General features: G+C 40.4%; 1 protein-coding gene across 1 annotated transcript; it reads left to right on the top strand.

Annotated features, from left to right (window-relative positions):
- Window positions 1–13,778: 13,778 nt before the first annotated feature.
- Window positions 13,779–20,668, top strand: kcnj16a (potassium inwardly rectifying channel subfamily J member 16a). Its single transcript, XM_063482281.1, has 2 exons — window positions 13,779–13,787; window positions 19,427–20,668. Exons 1-2 carry the CDS (start codon window positions 13,779–13,781, stop codon window positions 20,666–20,668), a joined length of 1,251 nt encoding a protein of 416 aa, XP_063338351.1.
- Window positions 20,669–21,171: the final 503 nt, after the last annotated feature.

Below are 21,171 nucleotides of genomic sequence, written 5' to 3'. Positions count from 1 at the left end.
TTTCAGACGTATGCCCCGCCCCCTACACACAGAGTGGAGCAGGCAGTAACAGAGAAAAACTTTTACCAAACTATGAAAACCTCTTATCCAAACTACCTTAAACATGGCATCGCCCTTATCAGGGTGAGATGAAGGTGTAGTTGGGAGAGCCGAAGAACAGATAGATGGATGCACAGATTTATCAGATTATTAGGTTAATTAGTTACAGCTTGATTTCGGACAAAAACGTACAAGGTATTCAACTATCTACTCGTCAGTATAAAACTGTTCATGTCCTGGATGTAGGTTAATGCACTGTGGCTGCAAATAACACATGGCGTCACTTTTTGGTGCAGCAGAGCGGAGCCTCAAGGCGGAAAGAGAATGTCCAAGAATCAGAGTTCAAGAGTGACAGAAAGGGGAAACAGCTTGTCTATACTGTGGTGTACTGTACCGGGCTGGTTTGGCGGGCAGCTGTCTTGTGACCCTCTCGTTCACCACTTGCCCCAGGGTCAGGCCCCAGATGGATCTTACCACACCACCGCACACTGGCAAGGGACTCAGTGCAGCGCTGCAGCGGTTTCATCCACTGGCTGCTACGCGCTGTCTTTTTTCTTTCCTACAGCTGAGCATCTCGATGCAGATCAGTTATCCAGAGCCTATAAATCTCCAGACCTTTCAGCAAAGCCTTTATTGCTGTTCCCCTGTGAGTTGTGCATTCACACAGATGCAGCTTTTCAACGTTTCCTCATCCTTTTTTCACTCAAATGATTCAACACCCACTTCAGCGCTTCCAGAAGAGGAAAATATATTTCCTTTATTTCTGTTTTATGTTGACCGAGGCTCTCGAGTGTCTGGGTTCACAGGGTTTCTTTTGCTTGTTATCCAGCTGCCTAATGCTTAGAGTCCCACAGCACCTCTCATCTTACTGTGCTTCAATGCTTCACTGTGCAATCCTTAATCCTGTCTTTGATGTTGCCCCTGCTTGTTGCATTATCCAAAACAAATAACCATTATCTGTTTCCTACCCTCGTTCTTTCAATTTGTCATCACTGCGGCCATCTGAGAGAAGGAACAATCAGTAATAGCAGACTTTATTTGCAGTTTCAGAATCTGATAATGAAAGGCCTACGAGAGAGAACCAAGCACAGAACATATCTTCGGTTGACAACCAAAAAAAGGTATACATCCCGAAGATGCTGACTAGACCAAAAAGCCAGTGGAAACCATGGAAAAACCCAAATGGCTGGAAACACTTACAAGTCATTCTCTTCCACTGTTTCAATCTACAAATAAACTCCAGAGAATTTTCCAAAGCTGTGCAGAATTGAAGGCCTGACCTTTAATTTGTCTTTCTCATGCTATGTGGACTTGCGTTTAGGATGTGCGACTGCTGTGTTTTAACCAAAGGACCGACGATCGATGTCTACGGACAGTGACAGCATAAGAGAAAAAGTTCATCTGCACAGTATTAGGGATGATCTTGTAGCATGAAACTAGATGGACCGGTACTTGTATAACACTTTTCAATACAATCACATCCATGCAAGCATGCTCTTCTATACCAGAGGCCCTTGTCTAACATTTGCACATACGTACTCACACTCTGACAAATACATTGGAAACTAGGGGTTCTGTAGTTTGCCCACATGAACATGCAAACTGGTGTAAACCTGGATTGAACCTCTAAACTTCTGACTACCAGACAACCAGTTGCACTTCTTATCTTTATCATAGTAAAGGTATACATTAGTTGACTGAAAAAAAAAAAAAACAACACAGAGAGTGCCACCTCATAAATCATAAGAGGAATGCTATTGGGCTGATTCAAAACCAGTTAAAATTGTCTCTACACCAGTATCATTGATGTACTACTGGCAATTGACTGAGAAGCTTCCTTTAATCACCCAAGTAAAGCATCAACAGTAGCTTCAGAAGCACTGTGAGATGAGTATATTTACCTCAGTTGGTGATTATGCAACTGTTTTAACAAGATCGAGTGGATGAGCAGCATCCTCTTACACATTCCACTTAGCATGAACAATTTCTCATATTGCTCTCTCAGAACCAAGTGAACCCTTGGAGACAAATACTTCTACTAAATCACTGTAGTAAAACAAATATTTTCTGAAGTTTATTTTCAAATTTTGTGAAGGTCTTAAGCCCCCAGTACCTCTCGCAAACTTGCTCCAGCTTACAGATTACAAAACACTCAGATGGGACTTTGTCCTCCACGTACCATCAGGTAAGACATTCCAGGAAGGGGTTTAATGTACAATGAGAGTCTAGAGCACAGACACCAACCCAACTTTTGTGAGGAGCATTTCTGCTACAATGTCGTTTTTCTTTAGAGCTAGTTAAACAGGAAAAACATCTGGGGGGAAAACCAAGATCGGAACGCCTCATATAAGCCTCAGTGGCCGCTCTTCTTCTGGACTTGAGTGCATCAAAAAAGTAAGTGACTTTAGCACAAAGCAATAAGGATGTGCATTTGTGGTCTTTGTTGATTTGCGAGCATCAGTTTGTCAGTGAGCTTCAGTTCTCATTAAATGTTCTAAACAAGGTTGTTTTCCTGACTCTGAACTCTTCGCCTGTGTTAAAGGCTATTTTTACCCCAGAACAGAGGTTGAAGAAAAACAGAGCCAAGACTTTCTTGATGGAGATTGTGGTTGAATTAGGCTAAATAAGCAAGCTGTAGTCATATCATTGAATTTCGACCTCATGCTAAGATCTGAACAATCGCCCCGCAGAACGCTGTCAATCTGATTGGAAACTTTGGACCTGATATTCAAACCCAACTTGTGAGCCCAAGACCGCAAGACAACTCTTGAAGTCGATGATATTTTTAGTGCAGTTGGAATGAGATTGTTTCAACAAAGATATTTCCAAGAGATTCTGAGAGGTTGAATCATTTTGTCCGTTACAGAAAAAAGAGAGTTTGGCAAGTTAAAGACTGGATGTTAAATCAACGATCAGATTTCTTGAACTTGAAAAGTAATGACATAGTTGTGCAAGAAAGGGAACAGATATGTTACAAAAGAAACAAAACTAAGTTAGCAATGAAGACAGGAAGGTACAGTGGTAGCTCCAAACAAGGCCCCTTCAGACATTAGCATACTAGCTGAGTGAACACAGACATGCTTTTATTGAGGTACCTAAGAGGCTGTTTACACAGCTTGTATAATGGCCAGTAAACAAATAGATTAAGGCAAGTGTTTTTTGTCTGTTTCAGACACCTTAATTTTATAGATCCAAACTCTAAACATGGCACCATAAAACAAAGTTTTATAAAGCATTTAATCTGTGATTAAAACCCCATAGGCTTATAGAGATTGTAATCTTTTAACATCGTGTGAATTGAGCCTGTTTGATTAACGTCTACAGATTCTGTGATGAAATGGACAGAAATGGGGATCACAGTGTTTAAGCCTGGATTGCTGTGGATCCATAGTGGGCACCATAAACCATGCTGTTCCACTCTTCCATTTAGTTTTTGGTGCAGGAAAGTAATAATTTGTGGTGATACATGTGAAAAAGTGGTGATCCTAAAGGGATTGCGTTCATTTCATTAAAGGCTTGTCAGTGGTAACACTGACACAGTATTTTATTCATATTTCTAATGCAAGTCAAAGAACTGAAAGTTTGAAAGTATTTAAAGTTTGCATGATGAAAAGTGGCATTTACTTAATTTGCTTTATGCACTCGTGTTGGTATCTCATTTTGAGCATCGATTATTTCAGATTTACAAAGATGCTGTTGATAGATCTTTATCTCTTCTGCATACGGGTTTATTTCCACAGGATCAGAACCAAACACTGTTTAATGTTATGTAGATAAAATTAGGACCACATACATGGGAAGAAAACATGATGGACCAAATTTGCAGACAGTATCTATGAATCTTTGGTGAATTTCATGGGATAGCACCTCCCAAAACCACAGACGACAGTGGTTCCAACTTTGGGTCCAGCACTTTTGTGGTGTGCAGTTGCCAGGTTATTTGTGGTCAAAGAAATGTTGACCAGTCATGACTGCCTTCGCTTTGGCTGCATGCAGGCAAACAGTTCTTGGCACTTTTGCCATATAGCTAGAGGGCTCTTCCTGTATGTGTTGAACTTGTATGTTATCCCCGTGTTTGTCCACGTTAGCTCTAGGAGGTTGGGTTTCTCCCCTAACATCAACAGCAACACAACAGTTTTGCCAAAGAAATTCGAAATTTTTTCTCATTTAAATGTCAACAGAAAGAAATTTCTGAAACACATTTCTTTTTATAACGTATGACAAAGTCTGCCCCCTAAAAAAGTGGACAGTATATCCTCGGTTTTAACATAAAACTCATTGTTACAGCCAGGAGAAAAAAAAGTCCCCCTTAAACGTATTTTTAGTTTAAGTCACCTTGTTCTCCCTGAGTTATTGGTTATGTTATTAGTTCACTAACATAAACTAATGTAAGTCTATTGACCGCAACCAGCCAATCAACCTGATGATGCCACAATCTGTACTGGCACAAGATGACGCTAAACATGTTTTTAAAATGTAACTTTAAGCACGTAATTCTTGAATCCAGCTACACAGACAAAGTCCCATCTATGTTAGTGTTTGAGATCATAGCTCAATGGTGTAAATTAGCCTTTATACATGAAGTGCTTCATGTCCACAAAGCTGGAGGGCAAATGGCACAGTCAGTAAGTCTTAAGTTGTCAGTTGATACCTGAAGCCTACTGAAGCTTTTACGTTTTAAACAGAATTGTTGGATTTTAAAGAGCTGCTGAAAGAGACAGGGTCAGCAGACAGTTGAATATAGTATATACGAGTGCTAAACGGAGCTTTTAATAGTAGTAAGTAAACTAATGGTTAACTAGAGGCTATCACCTCCTGTCTTCAAAGCGACTTTGATGCATCAAAATAACCATAAAATGGCAATGAAATGGAATCGGTCTGTTATCAGTCTGTGAGTGAATGGGGTCAAGTTGGCGATTACATGCAACTTGTGATAACATTGCAATTAACTGTGACAATTAACTTGTCTGTTGTCATATACATACGCAAACAGAAGTTCACGCCTAGAAGTCCAGAAGGAAAAATTTAGAGATTTGAAAAAGAAATTAAAAAATTCCTCCACAAATAGTGACATAGTTGCTTCAGGATGGAAATCCAACTGCAAAGCAACATAGGCTTTTGGCAATAATACTTTTATTCAGGAATACAACCAGATGAGTTAAGTTGAGTCAAGAGTCAAGTCCCTATTGCAAAGAGACGCATCGCTGATGTGTTGTGCTAAGACTACCTCAGATTGCCAACATATTACAAACAATTTGTATTTATACATTAGATGGGCAGCAAGCAACCACTGACTGATAAGGCAGATGTTTCACACCAGATTCCCTTCCTGACACTTCCCCAAAGGGAGTTATATCTCAACCTTGAACCAAATCAAGGATCTTTTACTTGTAAGGCATATGTATAAACCACTGCACGACACAATAGAGCTAAATGTCACAGGGCTAAAAATCCCAGTCCAGGAAATAAAAGAAAGCATGCTAAAATGACAATAATACCTCAATAATGATTGCTTTTAAAGTGACGTGCTGTGATTTAAAAATTAGGTTCTGTGCTGGTTAATAAAACAGAAAAAACCCCACCACACAGTGGCTCGTCAGAAGGTAAAGATGCTGAGGAACGATTGATGTTCAGGTACAGGTGGCCCATTGCACTGTGGACAGCATTATTACTGCAGTCATGCTGTCTTTGGTTCACGCTTGTTGTGTATTTGTGATGCATTTTTAATCACTGGGGAGGTTAAGTGTAGCTAACTTTGAACAAACTAACATTTTGATTGAGGCTACTGTAAATCTATGGCTCATCAGCTTCTTGGATAAGAGCTGGCAGTTTTCTTTTGTGATTGAAATAACTCTGAAAGTCAGCCCTGATACAGGTGTACAAAGTGTTCAAATCAGGGCCCTGCTTTCAGTACAGATTAGGCCCGCTTGCATTTGGGTGTAACAAAGTCCCAAATGGGGTCACAACTGGCTGTGATAACAACAAAATGATTTCTTCGTTTGTTTAATATAGTTAAGACAAATATTAAAAAGAAAGAGACGAGAAAGAGCTGAACAACAGTGAGAGAAGAATAAATAGTGAAGATGGAAACCTACAAAGTTCGCCAAATGGTCCGCCGTGGTTGAGAGCCAGTATAAAGTAGCTGTTTCCCCTGGTGGTGCTGGGCTAGATTAGCGTCACATCACAGCCTCATGAGCCATGACATAAGAATGCTTATGAAACTCACACATGCAGCACATAACAGTTGCTTCTGAATGAAACAGGAGACACAGTGAAATTACTGGAACCTCACGGATCCCCGGCCAGTGTACTCAGCCCAAAATTCCCTCCTGACGATTTAGCGCTTTTTTTTTCTTTCTTTTTCTTTGGTCGGTATATGAGCGTGTGTCTGTGTGTAACTATCTAAGTGCAAAAGCATTTTGAAATTTCAGCTGTTTTCTATACAGTCGAGTAATAAGGCCTAACATAAATCTTCTGTAATCCAAAGAAGGCCTGGTCACACACGAACACAGCAACTGCTTCAGAGCTGCCCTCAGAGCAAGGCTAAGCAAAGCAGCGTGTCTTAATCGACGTTTGTCTTCAAGCAAAACTGACTGCAGCTTAAAGTGATGCTGGAGTGACTCACCAACGTTTCCTTTGCACGCCTGACTTTAGAAGCTGAAAAAACTTCACACACATTTTTTTCTAAATGATTAACGTGTGAGGAACTGCATCAGTAAAATCTTGTTTATATACCTTATAAATATTACATTCATTCAGCTTAGAGAATTAATGTTGTAGTGGAGGAACTCCTTAAGCTGTCTGGTGTTCATTTCATTTTTGCTCCGTTACCAAGGAAAACTGAGTAATTCCTTAATCTGCAAACAATTATAAAATCACATAGCAAAGCAATGGTCACTGAAAGAGCAACAAGAGAAAACAAAAAGACAAACCAAAAACTTGAATTCATGGATTCATGAAGATTTTGACTATTTTAAAAAATTAATAATTAGGAAAATTAAATAAAAAGCTGTTCGATGTCTACTGGTTAAAGCGTCAGCAGGAAGTTTTAAGTCTTTTTTCCAACTTGAGCCAACGCCACCAGCTTATCCAAAGCCCCAGCTGCCAATAAAGGAGGGAATACCATCCTCAGCCGTTCCAGATGCATTTCCTCTGGAAAAATGTGAAAACTTTTTCTGATGTTCTCCTTCACCGCTCGTGTTGACCAGCTGTGTAGTCAGTCTTAAGGTGCAGAATGCTAATGGCTTCAGTTCGGTTTGGTTCACCTGATCATCGGTTGCATCTTTAATGTGGGCACGCTCGGGTACCCCGTGGTGGAGGCTTGGAAAACTTTCTCTGGTGCTTTTATGTGTCACTAAGCAGCTTTCCCCCAGATGAATGAGTCAGTTTTTAAAAATCTTGTTTCCAGTTCTGTGATAAATCCATGGTGGTGGGTGGTGGCTCATCATAAGCCTTTGAGCATGGACTATTACTGAAAAAACTTTTGAGATTTTTCAGGTTTTCATATTGCTTTAAAGAGTTAAATACTTGATTTTGCCAATGTTTATTTATGGTCTGCGCTTCTGTACAAGTTGAATAAATTCTCTACCTGAGAAAAGGAGAGAGATTGCGTTCTCCGCTGGAGTCATGTAGCGAACATGAACGACAAGCACGTGTAATCAAGGTGAAATCGGAGCAGGATGTCCAGCGCAGCGGCTCCTGCTCTAACAGTCATTATCACTGAACTGCAGTGAACCAAACCTCAGCAGCTGTTAAACAGCTTCCTACTGCAATGCTGTTTGTTTGCTTATTCTGCCTTTTAGAAGAAGATACACTCTGAATCATTTCATGCCAACTACACAGCCTCACAAATGCCGGTATACACACTACATGCATGCAATCTTTCACACACACACACACACACACACGCTGCACAGATGCTCAAGAGATACACACACGCAAACACAGACATGCACACAGAGGAAACAAATGTGGGATTGGGCCACGGCCAGATTTACCATCAGGACTTACTGAGTGGACACCCAGAGGCACATCCCATAAAAGGAAAAAAAAGTCCAAAAAATGAGGAGAAAGTTTAAATGCATATCACATAATAAATGTAGATTCTGCTAGTCGGCACGTTTCAGAAGCACATATTTTAGTCTAAATGGGAATTTCAAGATCAAGATAAATAAATCAGCATTAAACTGAAGCCTCACTTAAAATAAACATTTAATTATACAGAAAACGATGTCTACCCCTTTTCACCTTTTCTCTGATGCAGTCTGTCCGTCTGTCTGTTTAAAGCTGCTACAGGAAAAGATTCTGGCTGATCTTTTATCATTTGAAAATATCTTCCTTTTTTCTAGAACTTCTTTGGAAGCACCTCTGCTCAGAAAGCAGCCAGTGTCTGCATTTCACACCCTGAAATCTTTCTGGCCTCTTTAATTTTGTGCCTTGGCTTTGCAAGCGGACGTTTGATCAGAGCCCCGCGCACACTGTTCTCATGTATTTTTGTGGATCATTTTTATTGGGAACAAATTATTTCTTTTTCCTGGAAATGAGGTGATTTGTTATGGGTCTGCGTTTTGCTGAGACCCCTGTTAACCCATCAACTTCATGCACACGTAACATTAGCATGCACGCAGACACAAGGGAACACACACACACTAAAATGTGTTCACTTTCAAAAAATGCAGTCAGGTTCATAAACAGAAAAACTGGCGTTCTTTTGCAGACATACTCTTAGACACCCAGAGGAATTTAATGTGAGGACCCCCCACTGTGCCCCAACTAGAAAAATAAAAGCACTGAGTCATTTCATGTACTTTGCCTTCTGAGTCTGCAGATTTTGCTAAGGTGTCAAATAACTGGCATTAATGTGTTTTCCTGCAGCAAAAGCCAGTGAACATATAGTGCTGTCCCAGCAAAACAGTGGAGGGTTAAGTTCACAACCAAATGAACCACAAAGTCCAGCAAAATGATGTTTTCTACCATCATAAACAACCGATACAAGCACATGTTCCTCTTCCACAGGATGCAGAAGACGTGGCACAAACTAACCGGCTTTTTGTGTGGAGATTTTCTTTCATTCACTTTTTACTGTTGTTTTGGTACAGTAAGGAAAGGATCATTCTTTTACAGGGTAAAACTCAGTTTTCTGGGTTAAAATATTTTTAAAAGATTTGTTTTATCACGCCGTTTGAAAAACACACAAAAGAAACTGTTGATAAATCTTGTCTCTGCAGGGGGAAGCCAACAACAAGCTTTCCTCACATGCATCACCGTGTTTTGTTTCAGTCGACGCAGAAATGAAGGAGTATTCACAGATGGGTCGGCTGACGAAGCGTTTGTGCGTCAGAGTGAGAGAGATCTGATAAAAGAGATTTGATCTTTTTCTGAATGGTTAAAAAATAAGAAAATCAGTGAGTTACCCCTACACTGAGACTAAAGGCTGCTATAACATCTTTTAACAAATTTTTTAACTACACGAAGAGTACTTCATTCTTAGAGCTTATTTCCAGCTCCCTATTTTTAATTTTTCAATACTAGAGCAGCTTTGCATGATTCACAATTCAAAGTAATCCTCATATATCTTATTAGCAGGTAAATATCTGCCCTCACTGACATCATACAGAACCAAGAGTAGAAAAAACTATTCGGCTGTGTGATGGATGAATGTTGGAGCTCAGCTGTTTGGGCACTGACTTAAAGTTAGGGGTGTGGTGACAGGTGTGCTAACATAAGGTAGCTGATGGCTCTCAGGTAGGCCTCACTTCCACCAATTCCCAGAACTGGACCTCATGATTGTGTTTGTACTGTTGGTGTTTGACAAATAATATGACCTGCTGTGCAGTACAGAAAGTTTCCACTTCTTCTATTTTTCCAATCTGTTTCTTAAGACTAATGAGCAGGTATCTGTGTCCGTGCATGACGTGTGACTTTAATAGATGCATCTAGCTGGGCAGTTAGTTCGTAACATGGCACCCCACTCTCTTGTCCAAATATGGTCACTTGTGACTCCAAATGAAAACAACATGGCACCAGCAAAGCTTCAAAATGAAGTCCAGAAACCAGTGAGTAGTAACGCTTTGGCTACGTCCACCTTTTGTTTGGAGCAGTGTGAAGCCTGAGCTTTTGGCTCATAGGGATTACGTACCCATGCGCTGACCTCACTATTTAAAACATTTAATATGAGCATCCACCGTCTGCACAGAACACGAGGCTAGCTGTAATGACAGGTATACTTAAAGGCACAAGTCAGTCTTTCAGCCATTTGTGGTATCTACTTGCCACTATTCATACTATAAACACTTAAGGGGGTTATTGACCTAACAGCAGGCTCTAATTTCCATAGTCCCAGATTTGTTTGTAGCTATATGAGAAGGATTGCATGTACTATCAAAGTAAGATTTATGAATGTTTTCTCCACCACCACACACAGGCTTACAGGCAAAAGAATTCCCTGTTTGAAACCTGAGTCAGGCTTTAGGTCCTGGACAAAGACTGAAATAGCAGAGCAGTTATTAAGTAAGAGATTAGATGTTTGAGTTGAGCGCTGGGAATAAAGGAATTTACACTAGACCTTTCAAAAAGAGAGGCACAAGAAGCACTGAGTTCACCAGTTGTTAACTCGTTGTTGTGAATGCAGGCAGATGAGCTAAACGTTGTTTTCTTTTTCGTGCACAGCCAAAGGCCGAAGAGAAGGACTGATTCACAGGCTGACACCAAATAAACCGATTCCTCGTCAACTAAGGAAAGTTGTGAGGAAACATCAAACCTCACAGGTAGAGGTCCCACGCCCTCACTCAGACAGAGACTCCACCTGAAGCATAATAACGACATAAATTTATGACGAGCGGTGAAATCAAAAGCCTGAGAGCTTTTTGAGATTGTAAAGATGACGTGAAGAAAGTGACATGCGAACTCTGCAACCAAGCCTCCAATAAAGCTCGTCCTTGGAAACATTTAAGTTAACATTCTGCTGGCTGTTGCAACATTTTTAGAATTATTACCGTTTCTGCTGGTGTTATTACCAGCAGATGTTCATGCATGTGCGCCTTCACACTCTTACCTGTAACATTCTCAGTGTGACCGCTCCGGCCTTGTTATTATGCACAGTTTTTTGAGCCTCCTGTTCAAGTCCTACAATTCACAGCTAATCCCATAACACATTGGTTATGGGTTAGCGCCTACATTTTTACTGTTCTGCATTTTCTCCGTTCACGCTTGGTGAATCAGTCTGATGAAATTTGTAACCAAAATCATTTCAGGATGCATAACAGAAATGTATTTACATATAGTCAAAAGAACACTGATGTGTTGCATTTATTTATGATGTATGTAACAGCACGGCTATAGTCTGACTTTCCAGTGGCCCAGAGCAACAAAACCTCCAGAACGGAGCAGGCATCAATGAGAACAGATATGACTTTAAGTCAGACACAGAGTGCACTTGGGTTGCAAAGCAACTTGCAGATGCATATCAAGGTTACTCAAGCACTAATCTTACCTGTATTTTTTATTTTTATTTTTTACAAATTTTTCTAAATTGTCTTAGAATGTGTGAAACTAAAAAATATTGTCTTTAGACAGATATAAAATGTTAATGTTTAGTTATGTAGAAAGTACCATCTACAGCAGATGAACAATACCTAAAAATCAGGTTCTTCAAAAACCTGAGAGACCTGAATATCTGACCCTTAAATTGATCCATCTAATGTTCACTAAAGCCTCGTCAGAAATGCTCTCTAAACTGATTCAACAAGTCTGATGGAGCGATGAATCCACATTTTTAATTTCTGTTTCAAGTCACCATCAACATGTATGGAGGAGAAAGGTCCAACAGCCATTTGTGAAACACAGTGGAGGCTCTGTCATGGTTTGGGCTGCATTTCAGTCAGTGGTGTTGGAGACGTCGTCAAAAACTAACGGAACAATGAGCAGAAAAGTACTGTGATATTGCGATCCACCATGCAATATCATCTGGAAAGCATCTGATTATCAGAGACTTATTCTTTTAATATGCCAATAACTGAAACAATCTCCAGAGCTTGGACTTTAGTGTTATTAAAGCAGTGTGGGATCATCTCGACAGAATGGAACAAAAGGAATAAGGTGTGGCTCAAGACTTTTGCACTCAGCTGTATGCGTTGTATTAACTGATCTGGACATGCAAAACAGAAACATGTGCGAAACCCAAGCCGTATCTACATGTACGCACTCCTGCCCTCCTTACCCTGCATAGACACACCTTCAAAATTACAAATGCTCACCTGCCTGTGTGACATCACAAGAGGCTAAAGGGAGGTGTTAATCTTTGTTTTTTACAGTGGCGAGTGGGCTGGTTCATTCCAGCAGGTGGCTGCTCGGAGAACCTCTCAACCCAGGTACAGACAGTCCTGCACTCGGATCAGCATTTAACTTTACAGAAAGGTAAGAAATGATCTGTCAAGTCTTTATATTTTTACTGTTTTGCTAATCAGAAATTTCAGTGCCAGAGTGTCAGACTGATCTGCAGGCCTGATGGAACTGACATTAAATATGGATTTAGAGACTTCAAAGAATAAAAGAAATAATTTTAATCTACTAGATAAAAATGGTAAAACCTCTTTGCCCATTTAGCTAATTTCCTACTGTATACTATATAAGCACTGGTTACCTATTGGTTGCCTGAGGCTCTTATAATGAGATGAATAACTTCTACGGCAAGAAGTACGCAGAACAATTGGTAATCTGAGCTTCAGTACTAGGAGCAGGAACACGACGCCTGGCTGTTTAAAAAAAACAAAGTACATGACGAGATGTGGTCAAGGTGATAAGTAATGCTTGTACTCATGTTTCACAATGAAATCTGATTTTGCCTGGAGGGTTACTTTAAACATCACATGTGTTTTAAGCAATGCAGGAAATTAATTTCAAAAGTAAAGAGATGAGGTGAATGTAAGAGTTGGCACGGCTCATCACAGCAGCACTGACTGTTTTATAAATATGTGTCTATTGAACATTCAAACAAGCAAGAATGCAGACTGCAAAGGTCATGCCGGTTATGGAGAAAGATCGTGCAGTTGTAGCAAAATTTAAAAGTCACACAACACATTTAAATTAAATTACCCAGGTCTACAATTAAAAAAAAAATAAGTCCTGAACAATGACACTGTAATAGGATGGTAGAAACGTACTAAAAATAGTAGAAATATACTGAAATATGAATAACTATTTCTGATGAAGCAAACACAAATCCAAACACGTGTTTCGTTCATGTGGTATTTGAAGCGTGAATAAACCATTAACCTTCAGGAGTGGGCTGCTTAAAAATGACCAGCATCCTTTATTGTGCAGTTAAAAACTTCAGGCACTAAACCTCCTGCAGCAAGGCTCAATGACAACTGAATGTAAGTCTAAAGGGAGCTGGAAATATTCCCAAAAGATTGGAGGCTTTGAAGGTCATTAGAGGTGGCAGAAAGCTCCGGGGTAGAGTTGAGCTAGCCACCCGTATACAAGGTTCTGTTTCAGTGAACCGCAAATGGGTGGCACAGTGTCATTTGCAGTAAGTGAGCATGTAATGGAGTTGTAAGTGCCCCGAGCAAGAGAGGAAACAAGCCAATTGCCCAAGTTGTTTCCAGAGTTCATCCTTTGATTCCTAGACATTTAGGTTAAATTTAGAACACAAAAGGATGCTATCAAAAATGTTTGCAAAAGATAATGACATAAACCTCAGGAATATAAAGTATCACAACTCTGAGTGCAGTGGAAACGTCATGCCAAAGGTCAGGATGTGTTTTGGTTGAAAGCGCTTGTTCTGTGTGATGCTGTGTTTTGTACACAGAACACAGAATTAAGCAAAGTGGTTGTGGTGAAAACAGCCCAACCTCATGAGTCAACATCTCACAGGGACCTGCGAGGCCTGTCTGAATGCCGCTGTAGTCGTTGCTAAGAATATTCCGACGACTGTCTATCATTTCCTAGACAAACAAAGCAGTCTCAGATTACAGTACAGTATATTCATCGCATGACTGCAACAGGTTTTTTTTTTCTTAGTATCTTGAAACATTTAAAAACACATTGGGCCCTGATTAAAGGTCTTTTCATAGCCTGACATTCCACTTCCTGTTATGATCAAATTCACTCTGACAACACTTACATCACCTTAAGAAATGTCAAATTAATAATGCAGTAATTATGTTTATTAGCTGACCGCATGAAACAAGATGAAAGTATCTTAATTTAACTTGTCTGCTTGTGTTACTCTTAAAGACCAGTTTTAATGACTCCATTTAATATTCGTTGTTAGATTCGTTTTCATCGTGTCCTGGTGTCTAGACTGAAGGAGAAGAAAAAAATATTTTTTAACAGTAGCTGCAAAACTTGATGATGTACATTACCTAAATCTAATGTGCATTTTCCCAATTCATGTATGTGGCCAACAAGATGTTTACCATTCATTTTAATTTTAATTTTTTCTGAAATTTTTCTGAAATTTTAAATTCAAATCAGCTTTATTTACACAGCACCAAATCAGAACAACAGTCACTGTAAAGCATTTTTTATTGTAAGATAAAGATTGTACAATAATACAGGGAAAACCGCAACAATCAGGTGATTGCATGAGAACAGTTTTGCGACAGTGGGAAGGAAAAACTCCCTTTCAACAGGATGGGCTGAGAGGAAGGAGAGATTTATTGATATTGATGTTGAGAATAACTGATGATTAAATGCAAAGGGGAATAAAAAAAAAAATTATATATATATATATATATATATATATATATATATATCAAATCATATAATGCTACTTACTGCACATAATGTCCCCCTGTGAGGAACCTTGGAATCATTTTTGACCAGGACATGTCCTTCAAGGCACATATTAAACAAATATGTAAGACTGCTTTCTTCCATTTGTGCAACATCTCTAAAATTAGAAATATCCTGTCTCAGAGTGACGCTGAAAAACTAGTTCATGCCTTCATTACTTCCAGGCTGGACTACTGTAATTCTTTATTATCAGGATGTCCTAAAAACTCGCTGAAAAGTCTTCAGCTAATCCAAAATGCTGCAGCAAGAGTCCTGACAGGGACTAGGAAGAGAGAGCAGATTTCTCCTGTATTGGCTTCCCTTCATTGGCTTCCTGTTAAATCCAGAATTGAATTCAAAATCCTGCTCCTCACTTACAAGGTCTTAAATAATCAGGCCCCATCTTATCTTAATGACCTTGTAGTACCATATCACCCTATTAGAGCACTTCGCTCTCACACTGCAGGCTTACTTGTTGTCCCTAGGGTATTTAAAAGTAGAATGGGAGGGAGAGCCTTCAGTTTTCAGGCCCCTCTTCTGTGGAACCAGCTTCCAGTTTGGATTCGGGAGACAGACACTATCTCTACTTTCAAGATTAGGCTTAAAACTTTCCTTTTTGCTAAAGCATATAGTTAGGGCTGGACCAGGTGACCCTGAATCCTCCCTTAGTTATGCTGCAATAGATGTAGGCTGCCGGGGATTCCCATGATGCATCGAGTTTTTCCCTTTCCAGTCACCTTCTCACTCACTATGTGTTAATAGACCTCTCTGCATCGAATCATATCTGTTATTAATCTCTGTCTCTCTTCCACAGCATGTCTTTATGCTGTTTTCCTTCTTTCACCCCAACCGGTCGCAGCAGATGGCCGCCCCTCCCTGAGCCTGGTTCTGTCGGAGGTTTCTTCCTGTTAAAAGGGAGTTTTTCCTTCCCACTGTCGCCAAAGTGCTTGCTCATAGGGGTCATATGATATGATTGTTGGGTTTTTCTCTGTATTTAATATTGTGCTATCTACTGTACAATATAAAACGCCTTGAGGCGACTTTTGTTGTGATTTGGCGCTATATAAATAAAATTGAATTGAATTGATAACCACTGCAGCATCCTGCAACTTAATTTGGTGTATACCTAATAATGTGTATCATGCAGATCGAGAGCAAAAGTCAGGACTCATGTACTGAAGCCCATGAATGCTACTAGTCCTTAGAGTGGACATTCTTCAGTGAAAACGTGAAAATGCTGAGATCTTGCAGAGAATCACTGAGAAGTTTGACAGACTTGGAGCTGCTAAAAGAAAAAAGCAGCACGATTACCAAAATAAAGTAGGATTTATTCATTTGAACACTACGAATATCTAAAAAAAAAAAAAAAAAAGAAAAGAAAGAAATCTTAGCAGTCCAGCTATTCAGTCATTGAAATTGTTTTACATATCTTGGTACTGACTTACTGTACCTAAGTCTGAAATGACCAGTGTTCAGTAACGAATGTGGTTTTCACTTTGTTTTATGTAAACTGAGTATTTGTTGGAAGCTTAAATCTATACGACTAAAGAAAAGTATCAAATACATGAATCATTTGGCACATCTTAATGAACGTTCGATGACTGCCTTCACTTTTCTAGTGTTCTGAAAAACATGGTAACTAAAAGTTAGATTTCAAATTGATAACCTACAAATGCAACAGTAACTCAGTGTCAGTTACTTTCCAGTAGGAAGCTGCACTTTTCTCCTTTTGTATTATCAGGGTATTTAGGAAGGGATTATGGGAAGCTAACAGGACGTTGTTTCTATGACCTCATGGAGCGAGCTCCATGCTCTGGCAGTGGGGATGTTCACTGTGGCCAGAAGAAAGTGGAGTCTGTGACTGGAGCCCGGTTCACTCAGTCAGATAGCGGTGATTCAAAACCCATTTGTTTTGGGCGTAGAGGATGCTCTCAGTGGTTTGGCTGTGATTGATCCTTCTTCTGCCCGTGATCGCACCATGACACTATTCCAGTTTCCACATTAATTTTTCCCCTGCTAACTTTGACCAGTTCAATGCAGTGGTGTTTCCTTTATTGGCCCTCTGACAGTACTTTGACCTCCACCCAGAAAAAAAAAGGATCTTGGGCCATTGATTTTGGACAGCAGCAAAACTCTGCATGGAAATATGTGCAAAAGACATTAATCTGAGGCATAAAACAAGATAAAACAGTTTTTGCAGCACAATTCACATGAAATCTTCTGTTTGATGCATTTTCAGAACTTTTAATCGTCTAATGATGATTACCGTAATAGATGAGCCTTTAAAGGATTTATTCCACTACTGCCTGAAGGTGCATGAATGCCATCACCTTAGCAATGGCTTATTAAACAAAAACTAAGTAAGAAGCTAAAAGAAGTGGCAGCTCGAGCAAGCACTGTTGCAGTGAGTTTTGTATCTCCAGGCAACTGCTCCATTAGGATTAAACATATTAACACAAATAGCAGGAAAAGTGGGATCATTCATGGTAAACATTCCCATATTGCTGCCTAAAAATACACCTTCAGAACAAATCTACAATGAAGACAAAATTATAAAATACCACACAAATGACATAACCTTGGAGATTACCAACTGATGTTTCAATAGAGGGAGACCTCCACTCTTAATTGATTCCTCTAGCATCAGAGTCTGGAAAGAGAGAAAGTGGAAAATGGAAGAGGGTGGGCGTTTTACTCTCACAGTACCAGGAAAAGCCCTTTGGGATGTTCCAAATCAGGATGTTAAATAATTAAACAGCTTTATGTATATCACATCTCTGCTTCTTGTCAGAAATTAATCGTGACACCAAAAACACTCAATAGCTAATTAACAGTAGAGTCAAAATTAATTCAATTTGTCTTTATGAATGGTAATAGTAAATGGATCGACTCTTATCTAGCACTTTGCTTCTCTCCTGAGGCAGTTTGAACATGGATATGGAGCTGAATATAAATGAGGATATTTCAGGTGCATGTGCAGAAATCTAATTAGAGCCTCAACAAAAATGTGCATTTTCGTGTCAATTGTTGGACTCCTGATTTAGGTCAGACATCAGACGGCGGCTGTTCAGTCTGCAGACTTGTCCGTCTGCTTGTCTGTCTGTTGGCTCCAATTGTCATGACCTGCATTACTTTAATGACCTTCACTCAGGTTTTGGGTCAATTTAACTATAAATCCAACTGCACAGCTCTCTGTCCAAAGTGGCAAACTATAGAAAGCTGATGATTTTAACACTCTTGTCAGGATTTGATTCAAAGTTAGTTAGGAGGTAAATTCTAAAGATCTGGGAGATACGATTATCCATCCTGTCATGAACCGAAAGGTTCGCCCAGTTAAGTGGACCCAAAAACGCAGACAAACACGGTCGAGGAGTGCTTTACAGTGATATTTATTTGGAACAGTGACCTAAAGTAACGAGGGAGGCCCAATAAGGCTAGTTGCAGGAATGGGGAAAAGGTCAGAGAGCCGGGGGAATATTCTGTAACAGAGGGAGAGGTAGTTATAGTCTGAAGAGAAAACTGGAGCTTGATCGCTAGAAACTGAAGAATTGTTTGCCTTACTGTGCCAGTCCGGGTTAGTATCACTGAGGGGAGGGGAGATAGGTCCGTGGAAAGCATCTGGAGGGTCTCAAGCTGAAGCGTGGAGGTCGGAGGGCAGGAGGGTGAGCAGGCTGGGAGACAGAGACTGTCCAAGTAAGGTGAAGCCAGGGTTGGAACTCCGCTGAATGAAGGGAAGACAGAAATGACTCCAAGAGATAAATCACACGAGGAAAACCACAAAGGGTAAACGTCATTTACCACCAAGAAGAGTAGAACAAACTGGCGAGGAGGAGCCAGTTGAGTCAGGTTAAGTAGGTCTCCCGCTGATTGCTCGCAGATGAGGCTCAGGTGAAGCACTGAAGTCTCCGCCCCCAAGGGATGGCTCAGCAGCCACAGAAGGAAAACCCCTCCAGGTACTCCCACGGACCATGACACATCCAGCCTTTTTAGCTTAAAAAAAACCCAAGCAAATGATTTTATTATCATTTAATTTAATTTTTTTGCTATTTTCAAGATTAATCCAAAGAAAAACATCCTGAAGACAGTTGATTTGCACAAATATCCTGTTTTATCTGCCCAACAGGCCAAAAAATTCAAATATACTGTTTAAAGTAAGGTAAGAGCAGGGAAAGCAACATGTTCTCATATTTTAAAACCATAATGCAAATGTTGGTTTATGGTTGGATATTTCCTTTAAAAAATACTTAAGAGGTTATTCAATGACAATATCAGAATATCCATCGTTCCATACGTTTTGTTAACTGGTTATCCCTTACAAAGACTCTCCAAGCTGACTTTGGACATAAGGTGGGATAGATCTCAGGCAGTCCATGGGGAACCATTCACTTTCACATCCACTCCTAAAGATATTTAGACTCACCAATTAAACCGAGCAGAAGTTCAAACCAGGAACCTTCTAGTCATGGTACTAACCACCTTGCAACATCAAAGAATGATCTGTTATTGTCTTTGTCATTGTTTTTGCATTTTTGCATAAAACAAAGGTGCACATAAAGGCCTAACCATTCTTTGATATGTTCCCTGCAGCCTCTGGAAGATGCATCACAGACAGTATACATCTGTGAGCCGAACTGATGAAATCCCCATGAAGACCGAAAATGGACCCCGACCCAACAAATACCGCTACGTACGTAAAGAAGGCAGCTCTAACATCATGTTCCGCCATGTTCCCGAGGAGAGGCTGCTGTTTGTGACCGACATCTTTACCACCTTGGTGGAGATCAGATGGAGGGTGATGTTTCTGATCTTTGCTCTCTCTTACATTCTGTCCTGGCTCTTTTTTGGAATCCTCTTCTGGGTCATCGCTCTCGCTAATGGAGACATCAAGGATCCCAACACTGATCCCTGCGTGTTTGAAGTCCGCAGCTTCACAGCCGCTTTCCTCTTCTCGCTCGAAACTCAGACCACCATTGGTTACGGATTCAGAGGAATGTCTGAGAACTGCATGCATGCCATCATCATCGTCACCATACAAGACGTCATGAGCTGCTTCATTGATACGTTCGTCATTGGAATTGCTGTTGCCAAAATGGCCTCGGCCAGAAAGAGGGCGCAGACGGTGGGCTTCAGCAACCGTGCTGTCATCAACCTTCGTAATGGTTACATTTATCTTTCCTGGAGAGTTGGGGACTTCCGCAGGTACCACTTGGTGGAGGGGACAGCTACCGCCCAGATAGTCCGCAGTATGATGCACGCCACTGGGAGAGTTGATGTGACTTATGAAGACTTGGTCATCCAGCAGAAGGACATCATCCTCGCCACACCAACCACCATCTATCACAAGATTGAACCTGGCAGCCCGCTGTACACCATGACTTATGCTGATCTGCAGAGAGCAGACTTTGAACTGGTTGTGTCATTTACCTACACAGATGACTCCACAGGTATTCTGCATCAGACACGAACCTCTTACACTCCAAATGAGATCCTCTGGGGTCAGCTGTTCCAGGAGATGATCAGAGTCGGCAGGAAGAGCTACAGGGTGGATTATAACTTGTTCCATCGCACTGAAAAGATACACGTCCCCCTGGTTAGCGCTAAGGAGTTCGAAGAGAAGAAGCAACTGCAGCTCACACGACACTCACCTCGACATTCACCCAGATCTTCCCCACAGCTCCCTTCACGATCACCATCTCAAGATCACCATGATAAATATTTGAACCCCCCGATGGTAAAGGTGGAACTTGTGAGTGACAGCCAACCTATACCAAGTGTTGCACCATCTCAATCAGACAATAGTCAGGATCAAGAAACTCTGGCTCAGCCAAATAATCTGACAAGTGAAGAAAATTGAAAGCAAAGCTGTGAAATTCTATTTCGTCAAAGAATCCTGCAATGGTGTTCATGATGGGACAAAGTTTGAGCTTGTGCAAAAATAATTGCTTGAGAAATTGATAAATAGTTTCAAATATAGACAGGTTTTTGGAAATATCACTTGACGTTACAAAAGTAGGTGACGATAGCCGGTATGGTAATCCAGATTCTGAAGTTCTAACCTCACAGAAGCTTGATAAACCCTTTGCTTTATGTACAAGCAGCTGGACGGTCCTTGTGGCCGATAACACAGTTAAAATACCCAGTGCTGTCAGCAGACAGAGGTCATTGTTCTAACTTTTGTTGAGGCCTCCCAATATAAGACCTCACATGGCCTTACATCTTCCCCATTGAGCGTGGCTTGGTACATCTTAATTTTATTTGTTTTAATATTTTGCAGGAAGATGTCAGGGGATTAAAAATGACGAATGAAACTCAAAAGATTTATTGGGCCAAGGAACTTCATAACTCATTTTACTGACT

The sequence above is a fragment of the Pelmatolapia mariae genome, linkage group LG8 (assembly GCF_036321145.2).
Source record: "Pelmatolapia mariae isolate MD_Pm_ZW linkage group LG8, Pm_UMD_F_2, whole genome shotgun sequence".
Taxonomy (NCBI): domain Eukaryota; kingdom Metazoa; phylum Chordata; class Actinopteri; order Cichliformes; family Cichlidae; genus Pelmatolapia; species Pelmatolapia mariae.
This window is presented reverse-complemented; position numbering and strand designations above follow the sequence as displayed.